This window comes from Thunnus thynnus, chromosome 3, assembly GCF_963924715.1.
Source record: "Thunnus thynnus chromosome 3, fThuThy2.1, whole genome shotgun sequence".
Lineage (NCBI taxonomy): Eukaryota > Metazoa > Chordata > Actinopteri > Scombriformes > Scombridae > Thunnus > Thunnus thynnus.
In genome coordinates, this window is record NC_089519.1 from 4193456 (window position 1) to 4211864 (window position 18409).

Here is an 18409-nt window from a genome sequence, read left to right on the forward strand (position 1 = left end):
TAAAACAGCATTCGGGATGTTTGTAGTGTCATGATGATGGAGTCTATGAGGAAGTCACACTTTTTAGATACCCATTAAAGTCTCAGCTGGTGTTTCTCCTGAAAATATTAATGTGTGATAATAGTCTGAGACACAAAAAGCTCACTAAGTTCTCACACAGGCTCATAACTTTGAAGACCTTTTTACTTATTTAAAATCAGACAGTCGTTTGGCATCTCGACCATGCAGGTAGTTAAAGATGCAGAGATGTACTGTGATTCCATTTCTGTTGCTGGATAATGAGACTGTTCCTTATTTCTCACAAAGTTTGAGGACCAGGAATAGCAACCCTGAGTCATCATGGAGCAATTTGCTCTTTCAGTGGCAGCTCTTCAACCAATGAGCCAGTGTTTTTGAAAAAATGAGAAGGAAGCAGCGAACGAGATTCAGAGCAGAGGGATTGACAGATATACAGAGAACGAGCGTCCTGCATTTCTCTGACATATAGTGATAAAGAGAAATTGTTTATTATTCATCTTTTTATTTTACATGCCTCACTACTCAGCTTGATAATATAAATGTTCTATCCTCTCTGCCCCTGGGCTAAAAATGCCAATTTGTTTCTCGGAGACAGTTCATTTATATGCTGTGCTGCATTTGTGGAGGACAACAAAGTATTTTCCCGAGTGGGTTATTTTTAATGGACATCATTAGCTTGTATCATTATCCTACTGGTAGTAAAATTGTGATGCATGCAAATAAATATCTTACACAGTCACTGACAATACATCATGTACTGTGGTTGTTCAGTTATGTATTGGCATTTGTAATGATATATTGGCCTATATATGAAATTGTATTTATCTATAATTTACTGTACCTTTAGTTTGTCCTGTTTCAAAGTGTGTAGATACCAAAACAAATAAACTTTATGTTATGTCATCTGTCATCTTGATAACACCTGGTCGTCATGTTCTACTCTGGCAGAAAGTTATTCAAACTGCATGAACAAAAAAAATGATGGCAGAACAGCTTTAATAAAGTTGATTTCCCCCTTTAGAGTTGCACAATTCGTCTTGATGACATGTAAAAAGGTGCTGTTCATCTCCTGTGCTACTCACAGTGTAGGATGTTCATGTAAACCCCAAGGCTGCTCATTAATATAATCAGTGAATGAAACCAACCACAGCATGCGCATACAGCGCTGAGAAATGCTTTCAAAAACAGACCACTAAAGCATGGCCTGATGAACACTGTATCTGCTCCACAGCACACACTATCCTCAGAGGGATCCGATGACAGCAGCAAGGCAGATATTCATGTAGCACCCCTGTAACAGTGTTGGTCATAAGGGCGGCGTTGTACGATGTAGTGTTCAAACCACACTGACTTGATTTTCATCTCTCTCCGTATGGAGGATAAGGGTTACAGGAGTAGAGGTTGGTGCTTGTGTGTGTTTGCATGGGTATGTGTGTGCATTTGCATGTGTGTGTGTGTGTGTGTGAGTGAGGAGAGTAGCCTTGAATAGCTAGCAGTCTGATCCAGAACTGTCATGTAGCATTAAGCCTAACGGGGGGAGAGATGTCTGCAGCAACGGCCATGCCCACACACAAACACATACAAACACACTAACGCAGACTGTTCAAACCACAAGCACAGGTACACAAATAAACATGGATACACCCACATATTAGGGCATATAAAACATATTTTGCAAATGTATTCAGAATCATTCTTAAACTGCATATAAAGATTCATGTACACAAAGAAAATCTCTCTCTCTCTCTCCTTCCCACCTTCTGTTACTGGCACATACGCACACGTGTGTGGTGCAGTGAATCAGCAAAGCATTGCTGGCCAGAGGCTTACATACTATTAAGTAAAAAAGAAAACAGGATGAGAGCAGGGAATGTCAGGCACAGGTCATACTTGTCTATTTCCCTCACTTGAAACCTGGCCGAAGGAGAGAGCACTTTATCCATTTATAAGCCTCACGCAAGCCGCAAAACAAACATACGTCTCTGTACATAATAAATAAGTGTATAACTGAATATCTAGGTTCAACATGCTGGTTCAGAGCACGAAGGTCACCATGCCTGAAACTGTAAATGTCCACTGGTGTTGTTGCAGATGGGTGGCAAGGGCAGCGAGTCACAGCAGCGTCACGTTAGCACAGCACTCTGCAGGATGGCCTGAAACTGATCTTAGCAGTTGCTTTTTGCTGAACTCTAATTGTCCTCTTTGCCTTTTTTTCCTCCCCTGTCTACCTTTAGTGAAAATGATAGCATATAAGCAGGTATTTGGTCATAAACCAAAGTCTTATACAAACTGAAATTTTGAACAGATGCTGAACAAGGGGGGTCACCAAAGTTAGTACAATCTATCCTGTGGGGATAATGAATGTCACCAAATGTCAAGTCAAGGCTTTTCACTCTAAACCAAAAATGTCAACCTTCTTGGATTTAGATGACACTTCAGGGAACTATTAGTGTTAATAATCTGGGAGCCATAAAGGTCTGTGACAAATTTTGTGTCAGTCCATATATAATAAAGATATTTCACAACTTTGACCTGCTGGTGGTGCCAGAGGAAAAGTAAGTGGATCATCTAAGTCGTTAGGATTCATCTTCTGGGGACCATGAAACCCTTCCAATAGTTATTGAGATTTTAGTCAAAACCAAAACTTCTGTTGTTGAAGCATTTGTGCCAAGCAAACGGCATTCACACAAACACGGATGGTGGTAAGCTACCACGCCGGGTGTTGGCGCAACCGTTGGGAGCAATGTGGGGTTCAGTATCTTCCTCAAGGAGAGCTCATTATGCAGACAAGAGGAGTCAGGGATCGAACCACCGACCTTTTGATTAGTTCTACCTCCTCAGCAACAGCCACCTGGCATAAACGACATAGATAATATAGTTATGTTTCAGCGACAGATGCCATCTTGCAGCCGTAGTAATTATGATCTGGAGCAGTGGTGCAGTTCAGATGATGTATGTATACTGTATGTCGACAAACTTCCTCATATGGAGGAGGTGGGGTGAATGGAGGCTATTACCCTAACCCCCTAACCCTAACCCTAACCCTAACCCTAACCCTAACCTTGGCCCTAACCCTAACCCTAAGTGTAACTGTAACAATGATCATCCCTTAAGGTCACCTAACTTTAAGGAAGTAGTAACTTTAACCCACACCTCGTTTCTAACCTTAACAAAGTAACCATTTTAACCCAAACCATGACCAACTTACCAAACCTTAACCTTAGCGTTGTCACATCATAAAACATCATTATTTTTATTTAACAGTGATTTGTACTGGCTTCTCATAAACACAGACAAATGATGTTGTACTGCCAATTACTGCCAATAGGGGTGCCAGATCAGAAAACGCTCCTATGTGTCGTTCTGGTCAAACGACGTATGTGGTTGTTTGATTTGGAGGCCTTGGCGGTTTTCTCTATTTGTTTTACATATACGGTAATAATTGAAACTTTTAGTGTTTAAAGCTTAAGAAAAGAAAATGTGTTATCTCATTATTTTGTTTTCATGGCATCTGACTCTCTTCCCTCCATACTCCCAGTTCTCTCTCTTTCTCTCTCTCTCTGTGTGCCTCTTTCTGTCTCTTTTCCTCTCTGTTTTCATTCCCATGACACAAAGCGACATGGGGCTGCAGATCTCCTTGCTACATTGACCTGATGTGTCTACATGCTTTCCATTCTTAAATTCCTCATTGCACACGGTTTCGCTAGAGAGACCGTGAGGTCAATTCTCAGCGACACAGCGAAACAAATATGCCATGTTACAGTAGGTCTTCAATGAGTCGCTGTCTAGCATTGGCCTAGTTCACCCTGTCATGGTAAAACTGTTTCCTCTCAGCAGAACAGTAGAGTATTAAACAGCCTGTCTCTGCTCATTACAGATGTGGCATGTCTGAGCTGCCCAAAGGTGTTGTTTTAGTATATTGTGTTGTATTGTACAGTGTCTGATCTGTGCCTGATATATCTGTTTTGCTGTCATAAAGCATAAAGACTTATTCCCTCTCATACATATTGAAATATTTCAACAGTGGCACTGCAAATCTTATGTGAAAACAAATCTTCAGAGTGCGTCGCTAATTTGTTGGCAGCTGTCAGGTCAGACTGAAGGTCGTCATGATTCCTGGAGGAAGCGGGATTTGAACAGGCGTAGCCCAGGGATTTCACCCGAAGGTTTCCCTCACCAAGGAGTCTTTGACCCACAAGCTAATTAAAAAACATAGAAGCAAGATAAAGGAAAGGGGCTTCTCCCTTCTCCATCCTTCCGCATCCTCACTAAAGAGCTGAGGAAAGCCGAGGATTAAGGCTTAGCACTTCTCACCTTCCTGAAGCGGCGTGTTCAATTTCACGTGAAGGATGTGGAGCCTTAAACACATTTTCTCATGTATGTGTTCACTTTAATAGCGTGCTGTCACTCTGGGTCACGGTCTCGTTCTCATTCTGTTTCATCTGTAGGAGCTCTACACGTTCGCTGAAGGAGTGTTACTGATACGTTAGCTGCATGCTAATCAGATGTGCACAGTTATTGTGACTTTCATTTTTTATAAAGATATACAGCAAAGATTCAGATTCAACTGAGAAAATGATCATAAATCAGAAACACATCATAATAAAAGCTTTGAATAAATGAATGTGAGCTAATTTTCAATCTAAATTGAAATATTATGGATCATTGATTGCATGCGAAGAAACAGTATGAAACTCAAATGACATTATCTATTTCGTTTACTTTATTTGCATGACTGTATGCAAGTCATGAAATTCAAATTGCACTAATCAAGTTACAGGATGGTTTTGGGAACATCGCTGGGCATACTGTACAGCAGGAAACCAGTGAAGGTGCAGAGGTTGCGATCGCTGTCAGCCCAGACCCAGGACCTGGCCTCCATGTGCACATCAACCTGGTCTCCTTTCTGGAGATGCAACACTACTCCGTTAGAACCGTTATCTGTGACGTCAGAGGCGGTCGGGTGTTCTGCGGTGCCCACAACAACCTCGCCGTTCTTGTACAGCAATAGAAAACCAGGGTTTCCTCCGTTAGCGTGGGAGTACAGGGTGAAGTGGTAAACTCCGCTGACCGGAGCTGTAAAGACTCCTGAGGAGGGAGTTCAGAGAAGGATGATAAGACATTTTAATAATAATGTTGTAGGGAGAGTCTTCACTTCATTATAGAATTCTCAAAAAGGCACAAAGCAACAACACAGTGTGACGAGATTGGCTAAAAGGGAAGTATTACTGCATTGTTATATTAACATGCAATCGCCATTTGTCGAATTGTGCTGAGTCCATGTATGTGTCATTGAACCCACATGTGAACAATGAGGAAGCTGTCCTTCAACATAAATAAATTCAATGATCACACAAGATGGTTACTGTGATACCTTACCTGTTGCGGGATCGTAGCCGTCACCGATGTTGGTGATGACTTTCTTGTAGACAAGAGTGGTCTCAGTGTCAAATGGCCCGATGTGTGTTTGGTTCTCTTCAAGTGCAGCTGAGAAGGCGACTTTATCTGACAAAGAAATGATCATGATTGAGAATGTTAAATATATATATATACATATATATATATATTTCTTCCTCAATTAATATTTTTATGTTTACATTTTACAGTTGTTTTTTTGTCTGGAAGGAGAAAGTGGAGCTACAATAAAAAGTAGCCTTCCTATATTGCTGTCATTATTTACCTTCAGTCATTGTTGTCTTCACTTCTTCCACTGCTGCAGCTGTTTGCTCAACCTTATTCTTCAAGACTTCTTGTATAACTTGGTTTGTTTCCAGTTTGGCGTCCAGCTCTGTAATGAAAATGCAACAGCACAATACAATATACTCAACTACACACTGCTACTGTAGCTATTAACGCAATTATTACTAAATAATAACGTTTAAAACCTGATATCGTGCTTTCTATACAAAAATATGAGCACTTTGAGAAATTTGTAATGGATCAATAATAGTTTTCTCGCCTTGATCGGCTTTTTTAAGTGCCTCCGTGTCAGCCTCTGTTTTTTCAAGCTTTATGTTCGTCTCCTGGCCAAGAATCTCAGCGGCGTTCAGTCTAATCTCTAATGCTGCGGGATTAGTAGAAGAGATCGAGAGGTGAATTCAAAGATTAGATAAAATACATTATGGGTTTATAGTAGCGTACTTGTTATTAAATGATTACTGAAATCATAAAACAGTAGCTACAGTATATACTGATTGTTTTATTACCTTCATTTAGTTTCTCCAGTGCCTCCACTTTATTTTCTGTCAGTCCGAGGTGTGTGTTCATTTGCTTCGCCAGGTCTTCACTGGTTTCTACTCTTGACTTCAGCTCTAGTCAAAGAGATGAGGATGAATTCAGCCGTTATGTCTAATTTAAATCAGGGTAATGAGAAACATACTCCTAATGAACTCATTAGCCATTCACAATTAAATATCATTTTCAACACCTAAAGGGCTACCTCGCTCAGCCGTCACCAGAGCTTTCACCTCCCTCTCTGTGTCTTCAGTCTTGATCTTCAGCTCCTCGCTCAGGATCTCCGTGACTCCCAGTCTGGCTGCCAGATCTATTGGAAAACTTCAAGTCATCAATCAGGCAAATACAGATTATCATGACATAACTGGAGTACTATACAGCATCCGCACTACAGGCATTCCTTTATTGTCTTATTACAAAGTGTCTGGTTTTACTCCTCAAAAAATTCAAACAGCAATCCTCCATTACCGTTTATAATTTATTATATATATATATATATGGTTGATTGATGTAGATAATCATGTGGTGAAGATGTTGTTCATTTACCCAGATCAGCCGTCTGCAGTGCCTTAACGTCTGTGTCCACATCTCCAAACTTACTCCCCAACTTTGTCAGTCTGATGTTCAGCTCTATTTGTAAAAACATGAGCGAATAAATACCGTATGGTTTTCCATTCAGTCAAATATAAATCATGAGATGAGATTAGATTAGCTGAGGTTAGAAGAAATCTACTTTACTAGGCATTAATAATCGTTTTTCATCGTATTACCTTTGCTTTCCTTCTGTAGTTGTTCCACTCGTGTGTTTTGTCCCTCCAAATCACTGCCGTTCAGTCTGGCCTCCAGCTCTGCTCAGTGAGGAGACAAAACATAAAACAAACAAACAAATAAGAAATCGATCGATAGATAACATGCAGAGCTTTAATGATACATACAGGTTGCAGCTAATGTATGAGGAGTAGAGATAGATGCTAAAGTGATCACATGTTATATAAGTAGTATTATAAGTATTATAACAAGGATTTGACTTATTATTCTTCCTCTTAATATCTCAACCTCGATCAACAGTCTTCAGTGCTTCCACCTCTGTCTCTGTGTTTTTAATCCGGGCGTTCAGCTGCTCCTTTAGACTCTCGCTGGACTCCAGTCTGGACTCAAACCCTGACAGTTAAAATGAGGAAAGAAAATACATTATAATTAATTTATCTTGATCAGCAGTCTGTTGTCTGTCGGCTTCGAGTTGTTCACTTATTTACTCACAATGCGATAATATCTGATTTGCGTTAATGCACCTTTAATTTCAATCTGTAATTCTGCCACCAGGGTTTTTTGCGTCTCTGCCTGAACATTGCTGGCGTTCAGTCTGGCCTGCAGATCTGGTCATTACATGGAGTAATAAAAACATGAAATGATTAATCACACAGATAATTCCACCACACGTTTGTTTTTGAAAAGCAAAAACTCGTCCCTCTAACCTTCATTCAGCATATATTTTATACATACTGATGTACATAATCATGCAGTATGAATGTTGTTCATTTACCTTCATCAGCAGTCTGCAGTGACTTCATTTCTGCCTTTGCATCTCCAAGCTTATTTCCCAGCTCTGTCAGTCCGGCGTTCAGCTCTGTGTGGTAAAAAATGAAGGTATGAATACTGCACGACTTCCACCATTCAGTCAAATATAAATCATGAGGTGAAATTAGATGAGCTGAGATGAGAAGAAAACTGCTTTGCTTCGCTCATTAATAATTCACTTGTTTGTTGTGTTACCTTTACTTTCTTTGTGGAGTTGCTCCACTCGTCTGCTTTGGCCCTCCAAATCACTGGCGTTCAATCTGGCCTCCAGTTCTGCTCAACGAGGATGAGAGAAAGATGATTATGGAGTAAACAAATGAAAACAAAAGGAAACAAACAAGTTCTACAAGACTCAGACTCTACAGCCAAGCTAATGGCTCAGGTTATAAACCAAAGTATTGGACCATTTCAAAGTTTAACTTGATGATAGCACTGTGCTAGATAAAAAGTTTAGGGATCACCAAAGTTATCACAATTCATCCTGTAGAGAACATGAGTGTCTAAAAAACAAAAAGGTCAGCCTCCTAATGGCTCTAGAGGAAATATTAGGGAAAAGTCAGCAAAATTCATCCTCAGGAGATCTTGAATCCATAGAACCGCGCTGCTAGGGTGACTAAAAATAGATTGATGGATAACAAACTGAATACACAGCTTGCAGCCATTGTGGAAGAGTGTTAAGAGTGAGGAGTCAACTCAAGCGTCAACTTAGCTCTCTTGCTGTCTCTTTATCTTATCAGGTACTCCTGTTCTGATTAAAAGTATTTTTAGAAGGGTTTGATCTTACATTTCATATCGTGGATAGCGTTACGTTACCTGTGTACTGCCGTACGACTTGCCGTACCTGCTTCCTCTGCTCCTCCTCCTGCATCTCACTGACTCTCAGTCTGGCCTCGTGGTCTTTTTTTGCAGAATTGAAATAATGAAACGTGAAACAAATTTATGTAGTGATAAAAAAAACATCCTAAAAAGCTGACTTTTAAAAATTTAAGACAACCAGAAACTATAGTTATACAAACATATTTTTTAAAAAAACCCCAAAAAAACCATCATATGGAAATACTTTCAGTGTAAAAAATGTTTTACCTGTATAGCCTTTCTTCAGTGCTTCCACTTGTTCCCATATTTCCTCCATCAGACTGTCTCTGACTGTCAGCACGGTCGTCTGTTCTGTTAATTACACAAATTATGTGAAGTTAAAACACAGAAGACGCTGCATCCTTCATCCACTTTCCCACCACCTTCTGCACCCACCATGTACTTTCTGAAGCTGAAGTTTGGTACGTTGCAGCTCGTTTCTTTGTTCATCCAAAACAGCCATCATCTCTCTGAGCAGAGTGAAGCTATCTCCTCCTGCAGGGTCATCCTGAGTATATGTGATAGCAGTGAACCTCTGTCCCAGGACGTTAGCCTCAGACAGGCAGCAGCCGAGCAGGACGAGTAAAACAACCCTCATCTTCGTGGTCTGTAGAGAGGTGACGTTTAGGGGCTTTGCAAGAGGGGCTTTTAAGTGTTAGGTGACCGTGTGAAAGGTTATGCAAGGTTTGTATGTTGTTGACATGTAACTGACCAGTTAAAGTTCATACAACATGTCCATTTGGGTCAAGGGTAGAGGCGTTGTGATAAGAGGCTTTCTCATATGAAGTGACCACTGAAAAATAATGACATGACTGTAAATATGTAGTCGGTGGTCTAATGAAGCCTCTTTTCAGTTAAAACATTTTTGCATGACAGACATGCATTAGACATAGGTAGTGTATGGTTATATAGAAAGTATAGCAGACATTTTTTTGTTTTTATGGTCTGTATGTATGGTCTAGACCTGCTCTAGCAGAGACCTGAGATGACTTTTGTTGTGATTTGGCGCCGTATGAATAAAACTGAATTGAAACTGAGTTGAATTGTATTGGTAAGAATTGATCAGCCTGTTACATGATGTATCTCTTTGACAACTGCTCTCTGTTACTATAATTCTCACGGTTACGGTGACATTCAAAGATACATTAATGTGTGTGCATGCAAGTTTGTGCGCATGCTTGCCTCTGTGTCTGTGGGTAAACACGTGGATGTAGTGCGTGTCCAGCCGGCTCCCACCACCCCTCAGGACAGCATCATGACAGTGTAGTGCAGAGCTGGAGGTGTGTTTGTCTTTCTGTGTGTGTGTGTGTGTTTGTGTGTGTATTTGGGCTCCTGTGGATAAGGCAGAGGTCAGATATTAATCAGGGAAGGTTATAGAGAGATAGAGGACCTTTCAGACACCTAAATATATATGCATGAGTGTGTGCGTGCTATATTTCTGTGCGTTCTGGTGTGTTTGTTTCATATGTAAATGTGTGTGCATTCACGCATATGTTGTGTAGCTGCATGTGTGTTTTTGTGTGTGTGCGTTAAAGAGCTAGAGGAGTGTCCTTGGGCTGCAGAGATCAGATATTACTCAGCAAAGGTCATAGAGCATAGAGGGTTTCCGCTGCACACCTAAAGTTGTTTGTGTGTGTGTCTCACTATACCGCTCCGTATTTGTCTTGCGTGCATGCCTGCATGAATGCGTGGTGTTAACATACGCACGTGTGTGCTGTACTGTACATGAGCCTGAATTGCTTATAGGCATATGGCAGCATCAACTGCTGTTATATAGCAGAAGAAGCTCCAGAGAAATGGTTAGATGTATAGGTGTGTGTGTGAAGTGTAAATACGTGCGTCTTCAGATTGGTGTGAACAGGGTCAGAGAGAGTGAAAGCACCAACCTTGGCCGATGTCACAGTAACTCACAGGAAATCCTTGTGTGGCCAGAGAAGATGTCACAGTCGAAAGAGCTTTCCTCGGCTGTTCAGTGGGGGATTATATGCTCTTTTTGTTGAAATTCTTTCCATGTCTTTATCCCTTTTTTTGTTTCTGTCTGTGTTACTGTGTTTGGATGTAGACGTACCTGCAATAAAACTGTCCGACTGTATTATGAGTAATGATATTAGACATGAGATATTAGGATTTTTATTCTTACTTTGATAGTGCTAAAGGTTGTTTACAGACACACTACAGATACATTTTTATCACAACCGCATTATATATGTAAAGCTCAATGAGGCTCACAAATCATCAGGAATACTTATTGCAGCCATATAATCCAGATCAATAATCATTTTGCAAGAAGGCTTTACAACTCAAAACCATTTTAACCAAGAATCACCAGCTCAGGCAAGAGACGGTGTTGTCAGTCCTCTGAACGTTTGAACAAAAGGACGTTAACAAAGTGTGAATGTCAAGATGGCCCTTTCAAATGCGCAAAACACTTGTCAGCAAGAGTTTTACTCACAGTGGCTGAAATGCTGTTTACTCCCATCTTGAACTCACGTCTGCGTGAAAATGTGTGAACTGTGTTTTTCAGGTTCAGCTGCAGCCACATCATTCTACGAGAACCGTCGTAGCTTTGAAGCTCTTGTGTCTTGTAAAATGATTTATTGATTGATTTCCTTCCCGTCCACCAAATACCGACTTCCTGTCAATATTTGTTACGTTGAGTAATTTGATCATTTAGGACTGCTGAACTGCTACAACATCAGTGTCACATAGATTCACATAAAATGAGACAAGTAATGGTGGTGTGCATGAGAAGATATGCAACCATGCTGGGAAGAGGCCTGTAGACGTTTTGCAGAGGCTTTTTAAAATGATCCTGTCATGGATTTACAGAAGAGCACCTACATGTTACACATTACAGTCTTTACCCCCCTACATTTCGCTTTTATGGGAGATCTAATGAAGGTTATAACATAAGAGGAGATTTGCTGTGTGCTACTTTCAGAAAGACTCACATTGTGTGCTATATCTCCGCGATCTAAAGATATGCACTTCTAACGCAGACAGAGGCAACGTATTATAGGACGAGCGGTGAAACATGTAATGGATGAATAATGTACTGAAATATTCATAGATTCTGTTATTAGCTTAATATTTAATCTACAGATCCAAAGCGGTCACATGTATGCTGTGATCTAGTTCAGTGGGACGGCAAGTGTCTTTGGTTTTGAGTCAGTTTATCATGATGTGCTTTATGAAACCTTATTCATCTTCAAAGTTATGAAATCCAGGCAGGGAAATATTAAAGTGTAACATTCTCTGCTTGTTTTAAAATGGGTCATTATGATGGCAATTTAGTCAGCCAAATAATTCTCTATAGTTTGACTGTTACCTGAGTCGCCCTACTTTCAGATAAAGATGAATTATTTGAGTTTCGCTGAATTTTTTTTCTCTCCCTTCCTCCGCAGATCATTGCATATCAGCCATATGGACGCTCTGTTGACTGGTGGGCATATGGAGTGCTGCTCTATGAAATGCTGGCAGGACAGGTGAGTGGTGTACACACACACACACACACACACACACACACACAGCGGTACTTGCTTATGTAATAACTTCTACATATTATGCCGACAACTTTACACAGACACAGAGTTTCTCACAGATCACTCACAGCCGCATTAAAAGTCCCCCTAGCAGCGAGGCTGTGCTGCAGCTTAAATGTACTCAGGTGGTTCTCCCTGAAGACCTTCCCACCAGTGCTTATAATAAACACTGACACATATACAAACATAACCTCCATTTTCCTCTTATCATAGGGCATATCCGAGTTGGTGTAACCTCTCACCTTCTTTCAAGCAGTCAGCTGAGCTTACTATTGACCCAGGTTTAACTGGTGTGTGTGTGTGTGTGTGTGTGCGTGCGTGCGTGCGTGCGTGTGTGTGTGTGTGTTCAGCATATTAGCGGTAACATTCTTACAGCGTACTCTAAAACCTCGCTGCGGATTTTTTAAGTGTGTCCTCATGTAGAGTAGCAGCTAATTGATCAATCATGAAGTGGTATGAGGAGCATGGATTCCAGCGGTATCTCTTTACATACATTACATTCGCAGCTCGTATTATTTACTCATAAACACTTCACCGTCTCAGTAATGGATCTGGTTGAACAGATGTAAGATTTTGCTCACGCTGCCTGGGCTGCGTGACTTTGATTGTGATTGCAGTTCTACATAGGCTGCAGACAGTCTCCTTATGGTAGATATGAGTCGTGTAGCAAGACACCATTCAAATTCCTGAAAAAACAGTGAGCTTAAGTGTTAAACAGCCCATTTATATATTTTGGAGGTTTTATGCACTCTTATAAATTTGCTTTAGAATTCAACAACAGTGAGATTTAGCACAAATAATTGTTTTAATAATTTTCTTTTGTATTGTATTATACGTGCACTGATTTGTAGATTTTTTTCCAGCTGCATTGTAAGTTTATTTATCTCACAAAGAAAAAAGAGGGCTGCTGTTTGATGCAGACAAGTTAGATATTTAATTTGCTCAACTTGTGCACAAATAAAGGCACTAGACTGGCAGCATATCTTGTTGCAACACGTTTAAAACATGGCGCCCTTCCCCAGGCTGTATCTTACCCTGCAACCATAGCGGCTGTCTGTCTGAGCCTTTAATGCCCCTTTAGTTTCTGCTTTTGTGTGAAAATTTATTCGATTATTTGCAATTTTCTACATTGACCTGTTAAAGAAGCTTATTTTTCTTCTGTTTTTAGTTGAGGTTTGTTGAATTAGCGTAGCATTAGCCGGAAGCTAAAGATGCTCCATGTGTTGCTTACATAGGAACAATATGACTTGTTTAAAGGTTAGCCTAGCATTAGCTTTTTACAGTGTCTCCAATCTGTGCAAAATCAGCCTAAAACCACATTCTAGTGGTTGCAAATAGTGGAAACAAAGCATGTCAGAGATTACTTCTTAACATATATTATCACCACATTATTATGGCTACAATGACAATGTCATCACTCATCTCTAAATTATACTATTAATGTGAATAGCTTCAAGAGAATTCTCATTTGAAAATGCTGAGAAAGTAAAAAACACTCATCACATCAGAAGATTTCCTTTTCAGGTTTAAATAAAACATGTTTTCAGGACTCAGCACTAAATGACTCATTAAGATATTTTTTTTAGAGACCCCTATTCTAAAAGGCCAAAAGCAAAGTGCAGATAAATGCAAAAGCTAGCTCCTCTGCAGCAAAGCAAAACATGTAGATGGGTATGTTCTCACTCCCAAATTAACTTAGAACAAGTGTCTTTTCAACAATTAAGAAAAGTTTTTTACTTATTCAGATTTTCCCTTCCTCTGTATCTCTCTGCTGTGTGTGAAATCAGGTAAAGGGGGCATGACGTAGACAGGCTATCTCTAGTTGAAGGGGCCAGTGGAGTGGAAATGACGAATAATTCATTTTATGGACTGTCAAAACACCCACATTATGGTTACTGATGATAACCAGGCAGTGAGGAGGGGAAAAAAAAGCTGGGTCATCCACTCCATTTGCCCTGCAAGGTCTTCCTGTGAAACTTGTTTGCACAAATTGTCCATTTTTCCTTATTTTCTCTCCGTTTTCTGTCATTCCTTCCTCAATTCTCTCTCTTTAGCATCCTGTTCTGTCAATTTTTTGTCCAGTTTTTTCCCATCCCCATGTTTATTCAGTAGGGGAAACTATTTTTACCAAATGTGGCCAATTTACCTGTCTGGTAGAGAGGGTACAAAAACACAAATGTACCACTGGTGGATCCTTTCGGTGATACATGGTGACACTTTACTTTTAGCGGTAGAAAGTTGTTTGTGGTCTCAGAACAGTAACCACGTATTCACCCGCTGTGTTTTAATGGATGAACCACTAGCACTCTCATTGTTGTGTCCTTCTATCCACAGCCTCCATTTGATGGAGAGGATGAAGATGAGTTGTTCCAGTCCATTATGGAGCACAACGTGTCCTACCCCAAGTCCCTGTCCAAAGAGGCTGTCTCCGTCTGCAAAGGGGTGAGTGTTAGTAAATCAGTCGGTGACGTCAGGCAAAATCCATAATCAACATCAAGATATGCTTTTTTTTCTCTGTTTTACAAAATGCACCTGTCTGATATGAAGCAATAGACATCTTCCATCTACTGTCCTGTTTAACAGGGACTGTTTTCCCCAGAAGCTTTTCCCGTCTGGGTTGAAAATCCTGTAAATCAGCATTTTAAACCCTGTGTCTTTCACGCTCTTCACTGAAGCCAAGATAACTGAAATTCATGTAAAAGGACTACAAAACTCTTCCCGCTTGTTCAACTTTAGGAATAAAAACAGACACACTGTGTCACAGACCGATGTACAGCTTTTCTTAGCTTTGCAGATCTAGACAGATCTAGTCTAGCCTCATATGCTGTATGAATGAAGCTTTTTAAAAATACTTTCTGGGAATTCATCTATGTATTAGTGGACTCTTCTCACCACACTCAGGGCCTGTGTCTTTGACATATGCATTAGTAAAACATTGAAGGAAACCTGTTGTCCAGTATACTCCTCACTAGTGTGGCTGACTTAAGTCTCCCAGCAGCACCTCTGATTACCTTTTCCATCAAATCTGACTGTATAACCATTTGCAATAAATGGTCAATTCTTTGGTGCGTTTGTTTGACTGAAATACAGTAAGTTAGTTCTTTCAAGTGGTGATAAATAACCAAAAATGGGCAACACAGATGAAGAAAATATGACATTTTGTGCTGTTAATCAGCAAAATATGCCCGACATTAAAACATCTACCAGATGTCTAGAACAAATGTGTTACTCCTCAACAATTTCTGGACCAAAGTATCCACAAAATGATTGAATCTAGGATTCTGACAGAAATGTATGTGACTGAGCAGAGAGCTGAGACACCTCTGCTAGAAGAAGATAGAAGATATTAAAGGTCTTCATACTGTAGCTCTCTCTTATATTTCTTGTCTTTTTCTGCTTCATTTGTGCAAACAAACTTATTAATGCTGCTGGAAAACTAATCTTAATTCCCAAATCCAAACTACCAAAGAGTGCATGGTTTAGTATTTATTGTGGTAGCCCAGTACTGACTTTGTTTGTGTTCATTGTATTTAAAGTTTGTTTTATTGCATTAAAGTAAAGTATTTACCAGGACTGGTTTAAAAAAAGCTGGGAATCATTTTTGAACCAAACAGTCAAGCATTTTGAGTCGCAATGAGATTGTTTTCCATCAGTTACCCCCTCCTCTGTAAGAACAGAGGAGTATTTATACTCAACAGTCTCCTGAGATGCTGTGTCAGCTACCATGGGTACATGGCTGCTGGATCTCCAGAGACAGGGAGAACTGAACAGTACAGTGGGTCAGTGCAAGTCAAGCAGACAAATACTGGAATATAGTAACTCTTTGTCTCGTTTCATGTTAACAACAGAATGTTTTGAAAGAAAATGAAAAAGGAAGGGACGGAGGAAGAACACAGTACACTTACCCAATGTATTCACTGAAAATCACTTTATTGCTTCACAGTACAGACAACAAGGCAAAAATCATCTGCATACACTCACTCATTTGCCCTTTAACCTCTGTGTGTATGACCTTCATTGGCACTTTGTATGCACTCTTCAGAAGACAGCAAGAAACACTGGTATGTCAATACATGTTCATCCTCAGAGGAGCTGATGGACATGAAATATGGATGAATTTTGGCAGCTGTCGATGAATTCACAGTCACTGATGACATGAGGTTCGACTAAGGACTCTTTGGTCAATAAAAGATGAGAATTACTGCAGGAACATTCCTCAAGTGGTTTATTTTATTAGCAGAAGAGACTCAGAGAGACTCTTTATTTTGAATGTTCAGGAGGGTAACAGAAATACACACATGTGTGTGTGTGTGTGTGTATGTAGAAGGAATTTAATAGTGAAAGTGTCAGTTTTATGTCTGTCCAGAGGCAGTGCAAATTCAATGAGCTGTGCAATAACATGCTTTGTCTCCTTGTTCCTACCTCAACTCCACTGATTTGTCTTTGTCCCCTCTCTTTCCTTTTCCCATCCTTTTCTTTCTCCTTAATTTTTCTTGGCTGAGTGTGCACGTGTGTGTGTGTGTGTGTGTGTGTGTGTGTGTGTGTGTGTGTGTGTGTGTGTGTGTGTGTGTGTGTGTGTGTGTCTGTGTGTGTGTGTGTATCCTGGTCTCAGACCAAGTCCCTGTCTCAACCCTAGTCTGGCATGGCTGCAGCACCTCCTCTTAATGGATACATAGTGCTCGCCAGCAGCGTGACCCACAGAAGAAAGAGAAAGATGATGATAAGGATATGAAACAAGAGAAAGAATGTTTTATGGGAAATAAACAGAGATAGGAAGAGGAGGAGAATAACAGGGTGCAGGGAGGAGCAGGAGTGGTGATGCTGAGAGAGAAGAACAGGTTTTGACAGAAAACTGATGCTAATACAGAAACGGACGATAGCAGCAGAGGATGACAAGAGTAATTCTGTGCACATATTATACAGTATATATTGGTTGTATGCAAACAGAAGATGGAGTATTATCTTACAATACCTGCAACTGTTTCTATACTGAGGGAGCATATACATACTGTACAGTACATTACATTTTAAATAGGTCACAGATGTAGATACATATTCATCTAAGTAATGGGATGGGATCAGACGTTTTGCCTCACTATGTATATGTTATCTCAGGCCGCAGTAAACTAAAGGGGCTTTATAGGATGATGAAGGTGTGTGTGTGTGTGTGTGTGTGTGTTTTGAAAGCCCTGCTGACTTAGAGACCCCATCTGCTTTCTCTTTTACTTTATCATTCTCTCTTTTTCTCCGTCTCCCTGACTCTCGCTCGCTCCCTACCCGCCGTCCTGTCAAATCTAACATTTTGACATTCTCAGCAGAAACAGCAGGGTCTCTTCAAAGTTATACACTTCTAGAACACTTTGCTGACAGTTTCATGACACGGTGGAGCCACTGAGATTCGAGTGCTAACAGTTTTGCAGATAGAATAATCAAATGTTTCACCGTGAAACGTCAACACCGCATTTTTCTTTTTTTCAGGAGTGAGGTTATCCGTCACACTTATGCAAATGAATTCGAGTGATCAAGTTATAATAAAAAAAAAAAAAGTTTGGGCGTGTGATTGACACGGTGGCAGGACAGCAGTCAGTCAGTTTCAAGGACATTTCAAGGTGTGAGCTGTTTAATGGTGACAGCCTTGTGCAGGAGGATGACTTCTCACCGTCACTGACAGTCCTGTGAACAGACAGAAAGCTGCAAATGACTTTTCCTTCCTCGTCAACAGTTGTCTGATGTACTCTGCCAGCTGGATGCACTCTGCTCGTTTAGATTTGGCTCAGCCCATGCATGGCCTGTATGTTTAGGGGCTTGCAGCTAGGAAGCCGGCCTGCAGAAATCACAAATCACCAACGCTCATAAAAGTTGAGCGTGTCGTTTAATACTGTCATGTCTCTTAAATCACATTTAGTTCGTTTATGGTGAGATTTCAGCACCCTCAGATAAAGAGCACATACAAGGAACAAATGTCATGGTAACCCTTCCTTTTACAGCTCCCTAATTACTGTATTTACCTGGTAAATATATAGTAAATTATAGTATATTAAACTGTTCCTGCAGAGGTTGTTACCAGGTGACTTTAAGGTAAATCTTATAAACCCTTTGGGTTATTTGTAGCCATGAACAATAACTATATACAAAAAAGTAATTTATTGGAAAGTAATATCTTAATTTCTAGATGTACAAAA

The 18409-nt window shown here is 40.2% G+C and overlaps 3 protein-coding genes across 6 annotated transcripts in view; 1 reads left to right on the plus strand and 2 right to left on the minus strand.

Moving 5' to 3' along the window:
- prkcaa (protein kinase C, alpha, a) overlaps nucleotides 1–18409 on the plus strand; it is a 146150-nt gene that overhangs the window by 110648 nt on the left and 17093 nt on the right. For all 4 annotated transcript variants that reach the window (XM_067581499.1, XM_067581503.1, XM_067581505.1 and 1 more), the window contains 2 exons: nucleotides 12090–12170; nucleotides 14562–14669. In XM_067581499.1, the coding sequence (XP_067437600.1) occupies nucleotides 12090–12170; nucleotides 14562–14669 (189 nt within the window). The remainder of the gene's footprint in view (nucleotides 1–12089; nucleotides 12171–14561; nucleotides 14670–18409) is intronic.
- On the minus strand, nucleotides 4745–5972 carry LOC137180524 (complement C1q-like protein 2). Its single transcript, XM_067585916.1, has 3 exons — nucleotides 5699–5972; nucleotides 5398–5523; nucleotides 4745–5106 (listed from the first exon to the last, which is right to left on the minus strand). Exons 1-3 carry the CDS (start codon nucleotides 5706–5708, stop codon nucleotides 4793–4795), a joined length of 450 nt encoding a protein of 149 aa, XP_067442017.1. The 5' UTR covers nucleotides 5709–5972; the 3' UTR covers nucleotides 4745–4792.
- LOC137180509 (putative leucine-rich repeat-containing protein DDB_G0290503) lies at nucleotides 5919–9450 on the minus strand. The gene is made up of 12 exons (XM_067585898.1): nucleotides 9082–9450; nucleotides 8914–8997; nucleotides 8644–8727; nucleotides 8026–8103; nucleotides 7796–7879; nucleotides 7545–7628; nucleotides 7309–7413; nucleotides 7023–7100; nucleotides 6799–6882; nucleotides 6458–6562; nucleotides 6225–6329; nucleotides 5919–6082 (listed from the first exon to the last, which is right to left on the minus strand). The coding sequence occupies exons 1-12, from the start codon at nucleotides 9281–9283 to the stop codon at nucleotides 5919–5921; spliced, it is 1257 nt and encodes a 418-aa protein (XP_067441999.1). The 5' UTR covers nucleotides 9284–9450.